Source organism: Delphinapterus leucas, chromosome X (assembly GCF_059928025.1).
Source record: "Delphinapterus leucas isolate spDelLeu-1000000601 "Yukka" chromosome X, BTC_Dleu_Yukka2, whole genome shotgun sequence".
Classification (NCBI taxonomy): Eukaryota; Metazoa; Chordata; class Mammalia; order Artiodactyla; family Monodontidae; genus Delphinapterus; species Delphinapterus leucas.
Window position 1 is genome coordinate 30,408,442 of NC_143150.1, and position 22,068 is coordinate 30,430,509.

General features: G+C 41.2%; 1 protein-coding gene across 1 annotated transcript in view; it reads left to right on the forward strand.

Annotated features, from left to right (window-relative positions):
- Positions 1-1,374: 1,374 nt before the first annotated feature.
- The window catches only part of KIAA1210 (KIAA1210 ortholog), a gene marked incomplete at its 5' end in the record, with an annotated part of 34,051 nt that continues 13,357 nt past the window's right edge, over positions 1,375-22,068 (forward strand). The window contains 5 exon segments of the mRNA XM_089904895.1: positions 1,375-1,438; positions 7,313-7,481; positions 14,228-14,354; positions 14,669-14,794; positions 18,138-18,293. Of these exon segments, the coding sequence (XP_089761021.1) occupies positions 1,375-1,438; positions 7,313-7,481; positions 14,228-14,354; positions 14,669-14,794; positions 18,138-18,293 (642 nt within the window).

The window sequence follows — 22,068 nt, forward strand, 5'->3', positions numbered from 1 at the left end:
CATGGGAGAATTATCCTTTTGATGGTCACTTTGGTTGTTTCCCACTTTGGACTGCTTAAAACAATGCTGTGATAAACATTCTTGTGTATATATTTTTGTGTACAAGTGTGAGTATAGCTACAGGGTGAAGTTCTAGTGGTGATGCTACTGGATCAAAAGGTATGTGTATTTTTAACTTTTGATACTGTGAAATTGTTCTTCAGAGAGCAATTTACACTTCATAATGTATGAGCGTGTCCACTTTTCTCATCCTTGTCAGCATGGAATATCATCAAAATTAAAACTTTTGGACAATCTGATAGGTAAAAATGTTAACTCGATACTTTGATTTACATTTCTTTAATAATGAGTAGGACTGAGCTTTTCTTTACGTATTTCTTTTTCTATAAACTTCCTGTTGTATCCTTTGCCCCATTTTATATCCAGTTGTTTGTCATTTATTGGTTTATATGCACTCTTGACAAATTAAGAAAATTGGCACCTTTATCTATATTTGTTGTAAGTATTGCTTCCTAGTTTGTTATTCTTTTGTAAACTCTTTACTCTTTTTGGCCAAAAGTTAAAAATTTTTATGTAGTCAACTATCTCAGTTTTTTTCTTTATGGCTTATCTCTACAATTTTGTCTGCCTGGGCACACCCATGAATAGTAACAGACCTCCAAATGTAATGGGCCCCAACACAAAGCAATAGATCAGGTTTTGTACATTTGCCTTTTATATTTTGGTAACAGCTTTATTGAGCTATAATTCACATATTATACAATTCACCCATTTAAAGTGTACAAGTCACTGCTTTTTAATATATTCAAAGATTTGTGCAACCATCACCACAATTAATTTTAGAACATTGTCATCACCTCAAAAAGAAACCCTGTACTCTATCACTCAAAAAAAACACCCTCGTCCCTCTAGCCCTAAGCAAGACACTTTCTGTGTCTATGTGTCTGCCTATCCTGGACATTTCATATATGTGGAATCATTGTCTTTTTTTTTTTTTTTTTTTTTTGCGGTACCTGGGCCTCTCACTGTTGTGGCCTCTCCCGTTGCGGAGCACAGGCTCCGGACGCGCAGGCCCAGCGGCCATGGCTCACTGGCCCAGCCGCTCTGCGGCGTGTGGGATCTTCCCGGACCGGGGCACGAACCTGCGTCCCCTGCATCGGCAGGCGGACTCCCAACCACTGCGCCACCAGGGAAGCCCCATTATCTTTTTTAAGGAAGAATAATTCTCTCTAATGGCAATTCCCTTTGTATACCTTTTCTTGCATGGTTTAAGAATCTAACTGGAGGATAAGGAGTAGGGTAAAATGATTGTATTATATCCTAGATAGTAAATGATTTTTTGTTTTTTCCTCTATATTTTATTTTAGTGATTGAACTATAGCTGAATCACTAAGTGAAATTTCTGGCAGTATGGAAGTTCTGGAGGCCAGTGATGAGGGTAAGTAACCCAATAAAATCTTGGTAACTAGAACTAGATTTGTTTAATGTGTTTAACCCCTAGAAAAAGAATCAAGTTACAGAAAACAAGTTCATATCAAATTTCTCATGACACTAGACTCAATCCATATTTAGTTTTCCATCTTCTAATCTCTTCTCTTTCATCTCAAACTCTGATAGTCAAAAGAGTTTTGTCTAGGCCCTGCAGTCTTCTCTGGGGATGGTTAGCAGGTTCCATTTACTAAGGCATGAGAAGAATTTCTGCTTAATCAGAAAAAAAAAAATCAGAGCAGGCCAGGATCTGAGAGATTCAACTGAGGTTTTGCTGTAGATAGGAATCCAGACTTAACCAACAGATAAATTTGTGATTTGAGGAGTCAAGGGGGGATAGTAACAAAGAAGCCACCATAGGCTTCTGTTAAATGGGAATCAATTTACAAAAATTTCTTTTGCAAAACCTATCCATTGCATAAATTATGGTGCCACCTGTGAATGATAGGAGACCATGAGTGGGGTAATAGAGAGGCAAAGGTCACTAAACAATGATACGCTTTATTGACACTGGAAAAAGGTGGGGGGAAGGGGAGGAACCATAAGACATAAGATGAGCCATTGCATTTAAAGGCAGAACTGAATTTAACAGTTCACTGGGTTGTTCTTCAATGTTTGCTGAGTTTTCTTAGTGTGGTGCAGAAGACTTGGTCTGGAAGGACAGAGAGAGGGGAACCTTCTTGTGGCTTCCTGGAGGCTCTTCATCTCTGTGTCACCATTGTTCAGTATTGGGTCTCAGAGAGAGTGATTAGACACTCAAAAGTTTGTAGTGAATGAATGAATAAATAAATGAATGATAGGCCTCCTCACCAAGGCAACCCCAACTGCCAAATGAACTGATCTATCTTTCTGGATATGAGCTAGACAGGTGCCTAGAGAAAAAGGTGTCAATGCGCTGCATCTTGATAAAGGGTGGAGGTAAGGAAATGCCCTTTCTCTGTTCCCAAGATGTTTTTCTTACAGAGACCAAGCATTTGGGTACATGTTTAGTATTAGTCATTGCCAGCCAGAGAATAAGCTGCTGTTGGGAGGTTGAAGGGAAGAAAGGCTGGTTAGAAGAGTCTTCTTTCCAAGCAGCAACACAAGAGAACAAGGTCACCATTATGCGCGATGCATTTTGAAAGCTCAAGTGCAACCCAGAAGGGCTGCCTGTGTGCATGGTAAATAAGCAAATATACAACCCAAAGCAATGATCTCTTCATTGGATTTAAGCGTGTTCTTGTCTGGGGGAACGGGAGAGGACTGCTTCCATGGGCTGTTTTCTGGTATGTGATGCACTGCAGGCCCCCGGTGGATGAGGATGTTGAAAGCTACTGCCTGTTTGGGGATATGTAGTCCTTGGGCTTGGACAGGGAAGTCAATGGCTTTGTTACAGAAGTCCAAACAGCTGTCAGCTCACTGACCACCACTGCTGTGCCTTGTGGTGGCATAAGTTACCCAGTGTATAGGTGACCTCCATAGACATTGCTGGATACAAATGTGGGTTTTGACCCAAACCTGCTGTCTAGGTCTATCTACCCTTTACACTTTCAGCAACTTTGGAAACCAGCCCACACAGGGCTCAGCTGCTGGCAATATATTTTTAAAAATAAATTTATTTATTTATTTACCTATCTATTTATTTTTGGCTGTGTTGGGTCTTCGCTGCTGCACGCGGTCTTTCTCTAGTTGCGGCGAGCGGGGGCTACTCTTCGTTGTGGTGCGCAGGCTTCTCATGGCGGTGGCTTCTCTTGTTGCGGAGCACGGGCTCTAGGCGCACGAGCTTCAGTAGTTGTGGCTCGTGGGCTCTAAAGCGCAGGCTCAGTAGTTGTGGCACACGGGCTTAGTTGCACGTGGGATCTTCCCGGACCAGGGATCGAACCCGTGTCCCCTGCATTGGCAGGCGGACTCTCAACCACTGCGCCACCAGGGAAGCCCCAGCTGCTGGCAATTTAAAGGCACCCCTTTGCAAAAGAAAGTTTGAAAGGCCAATTTACACCAGTGAATATATGGCAAGTGTCTCGGATTCCATTAGGGTTTCGAAAGTAACATAGCACGTGGACGGTTCCCAGATTTGTATCTCACTCCCAGGGTCTCCATACACGGGGTCTGATGCTGTCGGGGATGGAGAGCTCTCCTAAGCCAGAGCAGGCTGAAGACTTGGACTCTTGCAGCTGAGCTGGATGTCTGGCAATGGGTTGCTTAGTAAGGCTATGTCCAATTTTCAAGTCACGGCCCCAGATCAATGGGCAGCCCACCCCACCTCTTGGTGTCTCCCCAACTCCCTACCATCGAAGCTATACCACCACTATACCCAGAGCTACCCCCGAGGGAGGAAAGGAAACATTCTTTGCCTCCTAGTGGCCAAGGTTGAAAGAAACATGCATTGCTTAAGGTATTTTAAATCCTCGTGGGAAAATAAGTTGTTTCTGCCGAGCAAAAAACGGAAGACTGGGGAAACATTGGAATATACGCATACTTAATTTTTAACACCTTTTACAGTTCTATAGTCACTAGTCATTTGGTTAATTTAGGAACATAAAAATGTGTTAATGCATAATTTGGTTTGCTCATACAATGACTATGTTTGGTACATTCAGTTTTACAACCTGAAAAGTTTATTAGAAGTGTTTTTATTCAGTTCTTGAGTGTTTGTAGATTGTGTCACCTACTGATTCTGTCCCCTCTGTCTTTGCTGGTTTGTGAGAAGCAGGTTTGCAACTCCAAATCGTCTAGCTTTGCCCTCCTCCCTTCCATTCTGGGATGTTCTCGTTTCAGAAGGCCAGAAGGAGATCCGTCTGTCAAGAATCAATAAACGTCATTCCTTCTGTTTGAAAAATGGCAGTGCCTGCAAAGGCTCCTTCCCGTTTGTGAGGGGACACTGCCCAGTTCATCCTCACTGGGCAGGAGTTATTTAGTGGTGTGTTGGAGCTACCTTACACTGGCTTGGGAGACTGTGCACATCTCTCCCTAAATGTCATGTTAGTAGCTTGAAATTGACCGTGATGGGAGGATTTACACCACAGAAGTAGGCAGATACTACAAATAAGGGCATTTTCCCCAGAGATCCAGTTGGTAAATACATCTCAGCAAAAAAACTGATTATAGTAATTAGTATAGTAATCAGGACTTTACATAAAAATCTCACTATTTCATGGATTTTAGAAACCCTTTGGGGGTGGGAAGATTAAGAAGGAAGGCTGGAGAGCAAAATATAGATTACTTTAGAGCCAGCCTACTCCATCCTGTACACTTTTCAGCACTTTCACGTTGAATCCTCACAGTGGTTCTATGAGGTCGAATATCATTTTAAATAATTTATTATCATAGAAATTAGTTTAATTTTGTCCTTAAAAAGTTGAAGAAGGAAGCTTGGGAAAACATGTTTCCTATTGTACCTTTGCTCTTTATTCTGTCTATCTCAAGATAGAATTGCCAAGTTTATCCTAACCATGACCCTATCTATATAGGTACATCCTAGTAGATGAGAAATTCCTCAAATCATTCAAAACTGAAGTTACTTAAGCAACGATTACCAAGCACACAGGCCTACCATCTTCTTGTATTGCCCCAAGCCGTGCTGGCTTCTGCTTCTAATCATGTATATTTTAGAGTTCACTATTGAGTTCTAGATATGGGGTTCTTCCCCTTATCGCTAGATAGATAGAGTAGATGGATAGAATTGATAGATCAATTCTACAGATAGAATTGAACCTGGTCTTAATAGACAATTATTGATTCCCTAATTTTATCTCACATTTATTAGCATTTACTACATGCCAGATCTTATGCCAGGCTCTTTACCACATTATTTATCATTTATATCAACCCCAATAAGGGCCAGTGTATAAATTATGGGATGCTTAAGGATGGCTCTGCTCAGTGTTCTCGATTTAAGGGAAGTGACAAGCTGTGTTGGTCCTCTGCACCCCTCAATGGACTCAGTTGTCTCTCGAGTGTCACAGCGTGCTTTGCACTGTGCTAGTTGCTAAAGAGGATGCTAAAGAGGCCCCGCCTACAGCCTAGATGTGGGGGACAGTAGCTAAGACGTAGAACCGTATCTTATTCCTTTCTCACTGATACCCAAAACATAGTAAGTGCTTGACCTTAATAAACGTTCATTGAATAGATGAATGAATGAATGAATGCGCAGACTAGAGAACATTCAGATGCAAAACTTGTGGTGCCGACAGTCAAGTTTTAGGTGTACAGAGAGGAGCATGAATTGTAGTGATGGTGGGAAACTGGACTTAAGGCAGGCCTTGAAGTTTAGAAACCTTTCGAATAGGCAGGGCTAGGATTAATCAGCACACAAACTGGCCATAGCATTCAGCGCTAGAAGGAGCGCTACTTCAGCATTTCCCAAAGTGTGTTTTGCCAGACATTCTGCATACATGCGTTGGAGAGACAACACCGTTACCCCGTTTCTTGGCGCTTTACCATACACATAGGCATGCTGAAGTTTCAGAAGAGTCTTGTTGCAAAGCACACCCTTAAACTCTGTTTAATCAGCATTTCCCAGATTGACGAGACTGCAGACCCCCTTTTCATGCAACAGACCTATGAGTATCCCTCTGAACGTACTCTGGGAGATGCTGATCAGCGCGATCCCCTCATTTTCCAGCTGAGCCCCAGAGAGGTTGAGTGACTTACCTGAGGTCACAGAGCTAATCGATAGCAGAGCCAAGCCCGGGATTCCAGAGTTTTCTGACTCTTCGGTGGTGCGTTCCGTCACACCACTAAGTCTTTCTAATGGCAGCCTTGTCGGCAATTCCCTTGGCTGGGCCCTTCACTGCCACTGCAGCATTGCTGTGCTGACAAGAGCCCTTCCAGAGACCAGGCTGTTGGAAATTGGAATGAGACACCTGAGTTGGTAAATTATTGCATGCGAAGCGGTAAGAGTTGGTTCCTTGCCTCTGAAGAATGCAGTGCAAACTCCCCTGCCTTTTCCCCTCTTCTACTGAGCCCTGATAAAGATATATGTGTTTACTAGGAAGCTCAAGAAAGCCCAAACAAAGCCTGAGGAGCATTTAAAGCTCACATTCCTCACTGCTGCAGAGGGTACCAGCACTGTAGATAATCTGAACCAATCAGTAATAATTGAAGAACATACACAATGCACATAATACACACACACACACACACACACACACACACACACACACTCACACACATCCTCCCTTGCAAAACTCTTTGGTAGGTGATTTTGTCATGTCCTTTGCACAGGGAGCTTCTTTGCCCAGCAGCCCTTTCTTCCCCATTCCCAGCCCTCTCCCTTGCTCATAAATCCTTTCCTTGAGGACATCTACCCTGACTGCACCAACCCCACTGCACTCACTCCTTGGGTCTGCATCCTTTCAGCACACAGGTTGGGCAGTACCAACTCCCACAGGGATTTCCAAGGGTCCTGAAGAGTTTGTCACATGTGGAAGCTTCGCCCCCCAACTGGATCACCATGACTCCAGCGACCGGGGTACCAAGTGCTTATGTTGGCTCAAGAATTGCTGCATGTGAATGAACTTCTTAGGGCCAGGAAAGAGGTGTGTGTTAATAGTTGAAATTGAGTGGCAAGTGAACGCATGGTGAGTTGAGCCAGAATAGAGGCTGCCCAGAGGCCACAAGCTGGGATCTGAGCTTCTGCTTTCACCAGAAACTCAGCTACTTTGTTAGTGAGTTACTAAGAAGAGAACAAACCGGATGAATGGTGCTGTGGGCACTGGGGATGAGGACTGAGACCTGGAGGGCCTCTGGGATCATACTCCTCATTCCTGCAATGAAGGCCGTTTCCTCTCCTGTCTTCCCTTCCACCATCAAACTCTGCCTCACTTTCAATTCTAACTTCCAGGAAAGGAGAAATCCAAATTTAAAGGCTTCAAGAGACTTTTTGGGAAGAAGAAGAAAAAAGAGCCTGAAGATGCCCAGGGAAAGAGGATGCTCAAACCAAACTTGTCCAGTGATAGTACTAACATCTCTTCTGTGAAGCCAGTTTGGGAAGGTCGACAAACCAAGCCTAGGTAAGCTCAGGTGGGGCGGGGGGTGGGGGCGGGGCAAGGGGCAGGTAGCTAGATCCAGGTCCCCCTTTGGCAGCCAAGTCTCCAATGGGCCTTTGGTCCCAGGGACTCTTGGCCTCCCTGCCTGTGGGAGCTGGGCCTGGAGGCCTTTCCCTGTACGCGTGTGTATATATATATATATATATATATATATATATATATATATATATATACATATATATATATATATATATATACATGTTTGCCGTCTGGGCTGCACAGCTCAGTGGGTTGCATGGAGTATGACAAATGCATACCCCCTCCCCCAAGAGTGCTGCGTGAGAGGGTGCGGGTAGATCAGGGCAACCTGCGCAGTCACAGCTACAATGAGATGTAGGGGCCTACCATTAGTTAGGAGCCAGAGGACTCTGTTTCATAAGGTAAGGATGGCCTCCGTCGTTTAGGAAGCTTGAGCTGGTTTGCTTGCCCAGCCCTCAGACCCCAGATCTCCTAATGTGTGATTAAAGTCTTAGATAGTGAAGCCATCTAGCTGGGTTGGGGCATAAGGATGAAATCACTGTGTTAATGTAAAAACAAAAAAGCAAGCAAGCAAAGAACCCAAATTCATTTCTCCCTCCATCCCAGGAGACTGGGGTAAATGCTGTAACTGGTCACAGAAGGTATGGGGAAGACTGTTTCTCAGCCAACATTGCCACTCCTATTCAAATTTTCATCTTTGAAGCCTCAACTTCCACATCTTATTGTGGAAAATCTGGACACCCAGTACCTGCAGCTGTTCCTGGGTCAATTGGATTCCTGTCTATGGAGTTCCACTTGGGTCTGTTCCCCTGGCCTTAAATTCCAGGCTTATCTGGACTCCCTACAGAGCTCACGTGTACTGCTACCCATTCCCTCAAGGCTTTACTTGGAGGTAATGGGATAGTTAGCGGACATGTTATACTGCCCACTCACAGCACGTAGGTCTCCTTAAAAAGGACCTTAATGAGTGCATTGAATGTGAGGTATTTCAGATAGCTTTACTAGCAAGGGAGATGGTTTTGCAAAGGGGCTTGCCTCATACCTCACAAATCATACCATTATAGACCATTGCATTAGAGGTCTAAGGAAAACTGAGACTAGCCCTAAAAAAAACCCAGAGGGTGAGGTGGGAGAGGGAAGTTTGGGTTTATTCTGATTTGTCTCTACAAATTGGCAAGGGCTGTCTCTACTGAAGTTCTACCTTGCCCCTTTTTACCTGTGCCTCTCCCTCCAAAATGGTCCACTTAGTCTGATGTATTCTCCAGACTAAGAAGGTGTGTGCATGTGCGCCTCTGGGGCGGGGAAGGGAGGAAGGGAGAGTGAGAGGGAGTGGGTATAAGTGCATGAACTAGTTCATACGTGAGGAAGGGTGTTTTTCTAAGGACCTGAGATTGGTCTTTTTTTTTTTTTTTGCAAGGAGCGTAAATTAATTAAGAATATACCTTAGGAGGCCTGAAGTTCACCCCTGACCCGAACCTCTTGCTTAATTGCTAGGGGAGAAACCCTGGAGAATATCACTCGGGAGTTAGGGAGATCAGCTTGAAGCGATCCGTTGAAGCGATCCATTGAAGCGATCAATCATAACAAAACTTATGGCCAGCCCTCTCCTGTGCTGTACAATAGGTCCAGTATCTATTTCCAAGCATGTTTTAAGCTGTATCTGATAGAACGGACAAATCCCATTCCTCTATTTGATTCTTTCGTGGGTGCTAGTGTACTACACTTTATTGCCTTTAATTAAGACCAAGATTTTATTTAGATTTGGGATGTGTTTTCTTTGCCTCCAGGGAGTGGACAGGAGGTTTGGTTTCCGACAGACCTGACCACAGCTGGTGCTAATGTAATCCTTTGATCAGGGAGGGCTTGACACTAGAGAGCCAGTGCAATGGTTATACTCTGGCTGACGCACGGCATGGAAATGACAGAGTTTCTAAGCCCACTTATGGCCTAAGATTTCCTTGCAGTTTTTCTGCACAAAGCAGGGGAGGTGGAGTAGTCACAGATCCTACACTGGTCTCAAGCCTGATTTGAGCCAGCAGGTCATAGAGAAGCAGTGAATGGAAGTGTGTATGTGTGCATAATGAGCGAACGTGTAGAGATGCTCTCCCAGTGCTGCATCAGAAACAACTCCATTGTGTTCCTCTAGAGTCACGTTAATTTTCTGCTATTTTCATAAAGCAGAGAACCTTGCCTTCACCACCAGGGCCAGCTGGGCAGGAGAGTTTTAGGGAAAATGTGGGTAGGACTTTACTACAAAGTGGCAGACATCTGCCTCCTCTCCTCCCTGCTGGCCCACAAGCCACCTTAGCGTGGGTGCCATTTTAATCCCTAGAACACCACATTGTCCTCGGAGTGTGTCACAATCAAATATCCCATGTGCTCATCCCTCAGCCAGGCAGGCTAACAATGACAAGGTGGGTGCTAGCCCTACACTGCCTGAGCTGCTACTCTAGTTACCATTTACAGATTCTTTTTAAAAATGCCAACCTACATGTATAATTTGGTAAGAAAGGTAATAAATGGAAAAAAAGTATTTGAAGTATTAAAAATTACTTTAACAACATTTTCATCCCTCCCTAAAAGAACCCCTGTACCCATTAGCAGTCAATCTCCATTCCTGCCTAACCCCAGTCCAATCATAGGTGGCCACTTATCTACTTTCTGCCTCTGTAAATTTGCTTATTCTGGATATTTCATATATATGGAATCATACAATATATGGTCTTTTGTGACTGGCTTGATTCCCTCAGCGTGTCTTCAAGAGTCATCCATGTTGTAACATGTATCAGTACTTTATTCCTTTAAAAATTGAATTGTATTCCACTGCCTGGATATATTACACTTTATGCACTCATCAATTGACATATATTGGGTTATTTCCACCTTTTGGCTATTATGAAGCATGCTGCTGTGGAGATTTGTGTCTAAGTTTTTGGATAGATATATTGTTATTTCTCTTGGGTCTATACCTAGGAGTGAGGTTGCTGGGTCACATGGTAAGTTAATGTTTAATTTTTCAAGGAACCACCAGACTGTTTTCCAAAGTGCCTGAATTCTTTTACATTCCCACCAGCAGTGTATGGGGTTTCCAATTTCTCTACAACCTTGCCAATACTTGTTATCTTAGTTTTGTTTCTAGCCATCCTAGTGGGTATGACGTGGCATTTCATTATAGTTGGAATTTGTATTTCCCTGCTGACTAATGATGTTGAGCATCTTTTCATGGGTTTGTTAGCTATTTGTATGCCTTCTTTGGAGGAATGTTTATTGAGATGCTTTGTCCATTTTTAATTAGGTTATCTGTATTTTTATTTTTTGAATGAAAGATTCTTTAAATTCTATTGTGCTTTACAATTTTCAAAAGTTTCACACACATGATTTCATATAATCCCATAGTAATCCTTTTCCCCCCTTACCCCTGTATTGCCCTTCCATCTTCCCTCTTCCCACTGGTAACAACTAGCTTGTTCTCTATATCTGTGAGTCTCCTTCTTTTTTGTTTTATTCACTAGTTTGTTGTAGTTTCTAGATTCCACATATAAGTGCTATCATACAGTACTTGTCTTTTTCTGTCTGACTTATTTCACTTAGCATAATGTCCTCCAAGTCCATTCATGTTGCTGCAAATGACAAAATTTCATTCTTTTTTATTTTTATTATTGAATTGTAAGAGTTTCTTGTATATTATAGATACAAGTCCCTTATCAGGTATACAGTTTTTCTCCCATTATGTGGGTTGTCTTTTGAAGTACAAAAGGTTGTAATTTTGATGAAATCTATTTATCTGTTTTTTTTCCTTTTGTTGCTTAAGTTTTTGGTGTCATGTCTAAGAATCCATTGCCAAATCCAGGTTATGAAGATATACCCCTATGATTTCTTCTAAGAGTTCTGGCTTTTATATTTCAGTCTTTGACCCATTTGGAGTTAATTTTTATATATGGTATGAAATAAGGGTCTAACTTCATTCTCTTGCATGCAGCTATCCAGTTGTCCCAGCACCATTTATTAAAAAAACTATTCTTTCCCAATTGAATGGCCTTGGCAGCCTTCTCGCAAATCAGTTAACCATAGATTAATGGGTTCATTTCTGGAATCTCCCTTCTATTTCATTGATCTGTATGTCTATCATGCCAGTACTACACTGTCTTGATTACTGTTGCTTTGTAGTAAGTTTAAAATTGGCAAGTGTGAGTCCTCCAACTTTATGCATCGTTTTCAAGATTGTTTTGGCTATTTGTGGTCCCTAGCACTTCGCTTTGAATTTTAAGATCAGCTTGTCCATTACTGCAAAAAAAAATTTAAGGCAGCTGAAATTTCTAAAGAGATTGCATTAAATCTGTAGATCAATTTGTGGAGTATTGCCCTCTTGACAAGATTGTCTTCCAATTTGTGAACATAGGTTGTCTTTCCATTTATTTAGGTCTTCTTTAATTTCTTTCATCAGTGTTTTATAGTTTTCAGAGTATAAGTTTTACACAGCTTTTGTTAAATTTATTCCTATTTTATTCTTTTTTATAAAAAATTTTAAATTGAAGTATAGTTGACACACAATATTATGTTAGTTTCAGCTGTGCAACATACTGAGTCGATCAAATACATTATGAAAGGATCACCATGAGAAGTTTAGTAGCCATCTGTCACCACACAAAATTATTACAGTATTATTGACTATATTCCTTATGTTGCATAGTACATCCCCGTGACATTTATTTTATACCTGGGAGTTTGTATCTCTTAATCCCCTTCACCTATTTAGCCCAGCCCCCCACCTCCCCTCCTCTCTGGCAACCACTAGTTTGCTCTCTGTTTCTATAAGTCTGTTTCTGTTTTGTCTTGTTTTGTTTTATAGATTCCACGTATAAGTGAGATCATAGGGTATTTGTCTTTCTCTGTCTGATTTATTTCACTTAGCATAATAATCTCTAGGTCCATCCATATTTTATTCTTTTTGGTGGTATTGTAAGTGGAAGTGTTTTCTAAATTTCACTTTTGGATTGTTCATTGCAAGTATATAGAAATATAATCAATTTTTGTATATTGGTCTTGTATCTTGCAACCTTGCTGAACTCATTGATTAGTTCTAGTAGTTTTTAATGGGTTCCTTAGGAGTTTTATACACAAGATTATGTCATCCGTGATTAGAGATAATTTCACTTCTCCCTGTCCAGTACGGATGCCTTTTATTTCATTTTCTTACCTAATTTCCCTGGCTAGAACCCAGTACAATGCAGACTAGAAGTGGTGAGAGCAGACATCCTTGTCTTGTTCTTGATCTGAGGGAGAAAGCATCCAGTCTTTCATCATTATAATATTAGCTGTATGTTTCTCACAGATGTTCTCTGTCAAGGTTGAGTGTATTTTTCATGAAAAAATGTTGGATTCTACAAATGCTTTTTCTGCATCTATTGAAGTGACCATGTACGTGGTTTCTTCTTTTTATTCTTTTGATATTGTATATTACATTAATTGGTTTTCATATATTAAAGTAACCTTGCATTCCTTGCAAGTCCTACTTGGTCATAGTGTATAATTCTTTTTATATGTTGCTGGATTCAGATGGCTAGTATTTTATTGACGATTTTTGCATCTATATTCATAAGATATATTGGTTTGTAGTTTTCTTTTCTTGTGATGTCTTTGGTTGAAAAACTTAAAAGGTGAAATATATTCCCACATCCCCAAAGGAGTGTCTTGTGCCTTTAGCCTTTCATTTGCTTCTAACTTTCCCCTGATTTGTCCTAACGTAATTCTTATCAACCTGGTTCCATTCCCAATTAGAAGGTGTTTCCATCTGGGTTTAGCAAGCTGGAGGTGGGTAGGGTGGGTGCATAAGATGACTTTGAAAATAGGACAAATATATTGCAGAACCCTTGTGTGAAAGAGGAAAAGACCTGGTGAATGAAAGTATCCAGCATCTGGGCACATATGTGATACATATATATATATATATTTTTTTTTTTTTTTGCGGTACGCGGGCCTCTCACTGTTGAGGCCTCTCCCGTTGCGGAGCACAGGCTCCGGACGCGCAGGCTCAGCGGCCATGGCTCACGGGCCCAGCCACTCCACGGCATGTGGGATCTTCCCGGACCGGGGCACGAACCCGTGTCCCCTGCATCGGCAGGCGGACTCTCAACCACTGCGCCACCAGGGAAGCCCACATATGTGATATTTTTCATCAAAACAAAAACACTAGAGACAAATTGGGTGTGAAAGATCTTTTATAACTCTCATCTTAATAATAGCAAGATTCAGGGTCTTCCCTCCCCTTCCTCAGTGCTGCCACTACTGAACTGTATACTTTCAATGGTGAATTGTATGATAGGTAAACTATATCTCAGTAAAAGTAAAGCTATTATATAAAAAAGATACATGTTGATCATTTAAAAAAATCAAAATTATGCAGAAGTACATAGAGTATAAAATGAAAATACCCCTCCTGTTCCTAGTGCCATTCCTCAGAGGGAACCACCACTAACAATATGGTGGATATCCTTCCAGGCTTTTCTCTATGAACACAAACTACATATGTATGTAATATATGTATATGTATTAAATAGGACCCTACTATTCTTTATTTTGTTCACTCTATATCTCACGGACAACTTTCTGTGTCAGCACATATGCTTCTGAGGTGTCTATGGTAGGCCATATTATAGACATATCGATACATGTGTCTTTGGTTCCTTTGGTTCCCTTGGCTGCTTTCATAAGACTTTTTCCTTCCTGTCCAGGGCCAAGAGCAGCATGGGGAACAAAGCCCTGTCCCACGACAGCATCTTCATGTTGAAGTCTGAGTCTGAAAGATCAGGAAGCAGAATACGCCGCTCTCCAAAGGTCCAGAGAGGCAGACTGCTTCAGGTAACAGTGAACTCGAGCATCAGTGCCTAATTGGACAACTCATCTTCCATTCCCGACTCCCCTCCTGTCAAAAAACAAGGAGGGAGGAATTTGGACCTGCTTCTCAGCTGATTCTACCCCACTGTTGTAAACATTGATGAGAGAACAAATAAATACATGATGTGCTTACCTAGTGCCCAACACACAGTGTTGGCTGGTATCACCATATTCACTTCTCTTTACACACCCCAAGAATGCTTTAAGTATTATGACAGTGACATTCCACTGTTAATGTGCAGACATTCCAACCCCCATGTTTTTTCTTTCTTCCACAGAGATCTCATATTTTTAGAACTCTGCCTAGAGCTTCGACTGGTAGTGTGCATGGAGCTGTGTTTGGAGCTATGCCGCAATCTGTGCCCAGAAGTGGAGTCGGGGTTGCAGGCACCAAGATCACTGAGGTAATAGAAGAGAATTGTTCAAAGTCGGACGATCACTGAGGTAATAGAAGAGAATTGTTCAAAGTCGGACAGATAGACCTACACTTGAATCCTTGCTCTGCTACTTATTGGCTCTGAGACTTTGGGCTGATTGCTTAACCTCTCTAAGCCTTCCTTTCCTCATCTACATTGGGTATAATATTAATATCTACCTCAAAGGGTTGCTCGTGAGGATTGAATAAAGATTCAGAGAGATTAAAGAAATTGCTCAAGCTGACCCATATAGTTAGTGGTAGACCTGGAACTCTGACCCAGATGTGTTGACCTCCAAACCCATAGTCTTTCCCTTACACCAGTCTTTAAGATGTTGAGCTTCTCTGGCCCTGCCTCCACAGGAAGGAGGGTACATCTTTCGTCTCTGTAAAATGCAACACAAACGTAGAACAGTCTCTTACCTTCAGTTACCCCTACCCATTGCTCAGTCAGACTCTTCTCCACTAGAGAGCTGATTATTTTGCATTTGGCAAGAGGTAACTGGGGCTTATTTCCGACATGTCTGCTTAAGACCCCCTATCTCTCGCTCTGGTTTTCATACTGTGTGTGGAAGTTCTGCTGGGTACATTAGCCATGAAGGGTGGAGAAGCAAACACTGAGATGGTCACCAGTAGCGCTGATCTTATGGTTGTAAAGCAGCCCCTAGGTCAGCAGACTGTTGGCCTCTCGCACTACAGCAGGAAAAGTCACTTCCATGAACTTTCCAGTCTTCAGTTTTAAACATCAACACCAGCTTTCACTTGTCTCCACAGCTATACTCCCTTGGCATCCAGTGGCAAAAATCGGCAAAAATCCAGGTACACACGAGCAAATGCCACGGGGTTATTTCTTACATTCAGAAAGGGGAACATTGTTTCCTGGACTCCTCCCTCTCTCCCTCCTCTCAGTCCCGGAAACAAAGAGACTCTTACAGAAGAGATAGTCCATTAAAATAAAAAAAGATAAGAAAAAGATTCTAGGGGCATTTCTTCCCACAATGAAGGGGGCAGGGAAAACCACAGTAGCCCAAAAACAAGTTTTCTTAAATGTCTGGTTTGGGCCCACACCTCATACTTTTGGTTTGCTCCCTTAGTCCCTCCCCTGGGAAACAGAGCTGAAGGTGGAGTAGGGTGTTAACAGAAGCTGAGTCATCAACAACCAGATTGATGCTTGCGTGGGAAACTTCCCTTAAGTGCCAAGGTGACATTCCTAAATGACGGGGTGGTTGATAGCATTAAGTCAAGGGTCCTGACACGCAGTGTTGCATAGAAGCTGGGGTAAATACGGACTTGGCCAATGGTTGGGTCCCTTGAAGGAGCAGGATTCTTAATGGATTAAGTGACATTCAGAGCAAGTGGGAGATTGCGGGAGAGGAAATCCAGGCATACAGTTTTGTTAGAAATACCAAGACCGAGCCAATTTTTTGTTTTGATCTGATAAATGCATGCATCCCCCACCCCCCGAGAGGGGGTGTCAGCGCCCATCGACATGTATTAGCTCTAGAATTACCACAGTTATCTAAGTAGGAGAGGAGTGAACGGCCAAAGGAACCATAAGTGATTTCGTGAGCCATTCGGAGTTTCACCGCCCCAGCTGTGCGTACTTAGACATACATGGATTCATCTCTGACAAGCATATGCTACTGGCAGATTTTCACCTGATGTCCTATCTGAAGTGTTAGGAATGTGGGTGCCTAGATTACTCTTCAAGATGTTTCATGTTCTTTTTATTTGAGGACAAAGTGACAAGAAGAGGTAATAGCAGATTATTAGCATCTTCTTATTGTTGAATCAAACTGAATTCAGTCATTTAAGAAACTGAGAGCACAAAGCAGCTTTTCTTATTGCTCACAGACCCGACTCTCCCTCTGCAGCCCTTCTTAAGGAAGCAGGCACACCGCCTCTTCTGGCTGTTGCCTTTAAACTTCCTGAACTTGAGTATGGGACATCCCCTTCCTGGCCCTCGTAGTTAGGAGACAGGAGTGCGGATTGGTTAAGAACGTAGGCTTAAAGACAAGCAGACCTTTTCAGATGCTTGCTCTGCCACTGTGAGAGTTAGGGGCAGTCATGTAATTTCTCAGACCTGGTTTCCCCCATCGGTAATATGGAGACCACAAGAGCAAACGCTTTCAAAGAATTGTAAGGTTTGAATGAAATACATCTATGGAGAGCACTCCCTGCCTAGCAGGGAGAAAAATCTCAAATCAATAACCTAACTCTCCAGATTAAGGAACTAGAAAGAGTAAAGCAAGCTAAACCCAAATCTAGCAAGGGGAAGGAAATAATAAAGATTAAAGCAGAGTAAAGCCTTCAGTAAAAGTTAGCTGCCATTAGTATAGTGATTATTATCGCAGTTGGGCTTGGGGATGGTTAATCCCCAAGGTCTCTCCTCAAGAGCCCCCAGTGGGACCTGGTAGTAATAAGAGGGCACCTTAGACATTGGCTGGGAGTACCCCACAGGCAGAAACTCATTGTGGCCCCTTTTCTTTGGCTTTGAGAGTTTGACTGCCGTCTGTCCTGAACAGGAGCAGAGCCCATGTTCAAGCATGTCAGCTCCATGACAACAAGGATTTTGTTTTGTTTATTGCTGTAGACTCACTGCCTAGAATGGGTATGGTACACTGCACATGCTTAGCCAGTACTTGTTAAAGATAAAATCAGGTGTTCTGATCCACATCAAGAGGACCGTGGCAGGGACCGGTGCCTCAAATTCAAGTGTACCATGAACTTCAAACTGGAATCAACTAAATCAGTCTGCTGAAGCTCAAGGTAAACCCAAACGATCAACTTTATCCACTTCAGAAAACTAGTAAAAACCAGTTCTAACCAGGACTAGTTCTGTAGATTTTCTAAAAATCCCAGAAAATCAATCTTGACAGGCTTAAGACAAGCAACCAACACGGTCAAGATTTGATCCAGACAATTCCTGGACTGATAGAATGATAGAAAGCCCAGGTCATAACTCAAAGACTCACCTTCACAAGATCTGGACTTCCAAAGACAGGGCCAAGTTCAAAACAAAGATCAGACTCAAACAAGATTTATAGTTGGCATCAGTAGGAGGTAACACCAGGATTCTGGTTTGGATCAAACAAGCAATTTGAAGTTTCAGTCTTTGGGGATTGGCAAAAGGGTGCAGCAACCCAGAGAGTGAACCAAGGCTATCCGTCTTTGGTTTGAGTACGTACTGGAAGGGAAGACAAGGAGGTAGGAGATTCTTTCCTTTGCTTGTTTTCACTTTGGGTTCTTAGCCCTTCAATCATTAAGCAACAAGTAATTTGGAGGAAGGCACACAAGTTTTAACTTTTTCCTTCTATCCTCCTCCTTGACAGATCCCACCATGGCGCCCACGCCAACCCAGCATCAGCTCACCTTTTATTCAATCTGACACAGTCTCTAAGGATTTTGAAGAAATCTCTGTTGATGATGAGTCACTGAAGAGCCCACGGAAGAAGGGTTCATCACACACGATCTTGACATTGAAGAAGGCAAGTGTTAGCCCCATCCTAAGTCACAGGTTGTGGGGGACGCTTTTATTCCTGCTGTAGCTCAATACTAGGGGGATGTCTGGGGAAGGAGCTGCCATTCTTGCTTTTGGTTTGCCTGGTGGTTTACATTTTCCGTCCAATTCTACAAACCAAATAATCAGCACTGTAATTTATAAGCAATGGAAGACAGTATTTCTGAAAAAAAGTTTGTGGATGTTTTCAGTTATTTCACGAAGAAAACAATAGAGATTTTTATGGAAGTAAAGCCTCTACAGATTCCAATGCCCAAATCTCAAAGGTTAGGGCGTGTAGTATTGTTTGACAGACACGTATTCGTATGAAAAGTCATTTGACACGAGAGGGCAGGTATGTGTATTTCATATGTCTAGCTTTGCCAACCAAAAAATACCCATCAACAATTGGAAAATCAGCAGATTTTGCTCATATCAACACTTCCATTCTCGTACTACTGTGTGGTTAATTTGATTGGTTGTTTTTGAGCTTGAGAGGGCTTTTAGAGTGAAGTAGAGTTTAGAACAATTAACCTTGGGGACTAAAAAGTATACAGAAAGGTAATTTATGATGAAGATAACTGTCCAGTCAGCGCAAAACTCCTCTGTTTTGATGTTAAAAGATTCTATGGAGAGAAGCAGCCTTCAGTTAGACGTGGCAACAAAAAAACAATTTGGTTAGGACCAAAGTTAAAGCACAGGCTTTAACATTCCTTGTTGTCATGGAGCTGACATGCTTGCTTCTGTCATAGGCTCTGCTCAGGACAGATGGCCGTCAAACTCTCAAAGCCAAATTAGGATGCTCACTGATTTGTGAATTTAGGCTACGACAATAGCACTAAGTCAGACAAATTGGAACAGTCCGAACTGGTGGAAGGATTGAATTAGATAACATTTTTTATCATGGTAAAATACACATAACATAAGATTCATCATGTTGAAGTGTACAACTCAGTGGCGTTAAGTACATTCACAGTGTCGTGCAACCATCACCGCTCTCCAGTTCCAGAACAGCTTTGGTTCCTGCATAAGGAAGCCCCAGGCCCACTAATCACTCATCACTCCTCCTCCCTCTCAGCCCCTGGTAACTACTAATCTGTTTTCTGTCTCTGGATTTGCCCACTCTGGATACTTCATGTAAATGTAATCACACAATATATGGCCTTCTGTGTCTGGCTTCTTTCACTTAGCATAATGTTTCTGAGGTCCACGTCGTAGCACAGATCAGTACTTCAGTCATTTTTATGGCTGAATAATACTCCATTGTATGGATGTCCCATGTTTAGTTTAGCTGTTCATCCATTGATGAACATTTGGGTCCTATCCACCATTGGCTATTGCTGCTGTGAACATTCATACACAAGTCTTTGTTTGAACACCTGTTTTTAATTCATTTAGGTATATACCTAGAAGTGGAACTGCTGGGTCATATGGTAATTCTATACTTAACTTTTTGAGGACCCACCCAATTGTTTTCCCCAGCAGCTACACCACTTTACATTCCCACCAACTATATATGAGGGTTCCAATATCTCTACATCCTGGCTAACACTTGTTATTTTCCTTTTTTTATATACAATGTTCCTAGTGGGTGTGAAGTATCTCACTGCGGTTTTGATTTGCATTTCCCTAGTGACTAATGACGTGAAGCATCATTTCATATGCTTATTGGCCATTTGTATTATTTTCTTAGGAGAAATGTCTATTCAAGTTCTTTGCCCATTTTTAAATTGGGCTGTTTGTTTTTTTGTTGTTGAGTTGTAAAAGGTTTTTTATATATTCTGGATACTACACCTTTATCAGATATACGATTTGCAAAAAAAATTCTCCCATTCTGTGAGTTGTTTTTTAACTTTATCAAGAGAACAAAATTGGATAAAATTTTTAAATTTTTGTTGAAGTCCAATTTATTGATATTTTTCTTTTGGTACTTGTGCTTTTGGTGTCATATTTAAGAAACCATTGCCAAATCTAAGATCATGAAGATTTACCCCTATGTTTTCTTCTAAGAGTTTTAGCTCTTATATTTAGACCTTTGATCCAGTTTGAGTTTATTTTTACATATTGTGTGAGATAAGGGTCTAACTTCATTCTTTTGCATGTGGCTGTCCAGTTGTCGCAGCACCATTTGTTGAAAAGACTATTCTTTTCTCCATTGAATGGTCTTGTCACCCTTCTGCAAATCACTTAACTGTAGATGAATGGGCTTATTTCTGGACTCTCAATTCTATTCCATTGACCTATATGTCTATGCTTATGCCAGTACTACACTGTCCTGATTACTGTAGCTTTGTAGTAAGGTTTGAAATCAAGAAGTGTGAGTCCTCCAATTCTATTCTTCCTTTTCAAGATCGTTTAGGCTATTCAAGATCCCTTGAAATTCTGTATGAATTTTACAATCAGTTTTTCCATATCTTCAAAAAGACACATTGGGATTTTGATAAGGATGGCACTGAATTTGTAGATCACTTTCGGGAGTATCACCATCTTAACATTAGGTTTTCCAATCCATGAACATGAGATGTCTTTTCAATTTTTTAGTGCTTTAATTTCTTTCAGCAATATTTTGTAGTTTACAGTGTGCAAGTCTTGAACCCCTTGGTTAAATTTATTTCCAATTAGTTCATTCTTTTTGATGCTATTGTAAATGGAAGTGTTTTCTTAATTACCTTTTTTGGGTTGTTCATTCTGAGTGTATAGAGATACAACTAGATTTTGTGTGTTGATTTTGTATCTTTCAACTATGATTGATTCATTTATTAGCTCTAACAGATTAATGGGGATTTTTCAGAATTTTCTTTTTTTTTAATTTGTTAATCTTTTAATTTCTTTTCTTTATAGTATGTCATTTATATTGACTTCTCTATACAAATTTATTTGGTATTTTCTTCTGCTTTCATGAGTATGCAAAATCTATCTGGGAATTTTTTCCCCAGACATTGTAATTTTCATATGTTCTGGGAATTTCTATTTGGCTCCTTTTAAAAATAGTTTCCATTTCTCTTTGAAATTCCACATCTGATCATTCATTATAAGTATAATGACTATATCTATATACAGAATTTTCTGTACATAAGATTATGTCATTTGTAAAGAGGGATAGTTTTACTTCCTTTCCAATTTGTAGGCATTTTCTTTCTTTTCCTTGCCTGATTGCTCTGGTTAGAACTTCCAGTAGACTGCTGAATAAAAGTGGCAAAAGCAGACATCTTTGTCTTGTTCCTCATCTTAGGGGAAAAGCTTTCACCATTAAGTATGGTGTTAGCTATGGGTTTTTCATATATGCTTTTTATCCCTAGTTTGTTAGGTGCTTTTAGCATAAAGGGTATTGGATTTTGTAAAATGCTTTTTTTACATCAATTGTGATGATATTATTTTTTCTTTCTTTCTATTAATATGGTATATTACATTTGATTTTCATAATATATTACATAATTATTTTCATATGTTGAACGTCCTTGCAATTCTGGGATAAATCCCAGTTGCTCATAAAGTATAATTGCCCTTAATATGCTGTTGGATTTGGTTTGCTGGTATTTTGCACATGTATTCATGAGGGATGTAGGTTTATAGCATTCTTTTCTTGTGATGCCTTTATCTGGCTTTGGAATCATGGTAATGTTTGCCTCATAGAATCAGGAAGTGTTCCCTCATATTTTTTTTGAAATATTTGTGAAGGATTGGCATTATCCTTTAAAAGTTTGGTAGAATTCACCAGTAAAGCCATCTGGTCCTGGGTTTCTCTTTGTTGGGAGGTTTTGATT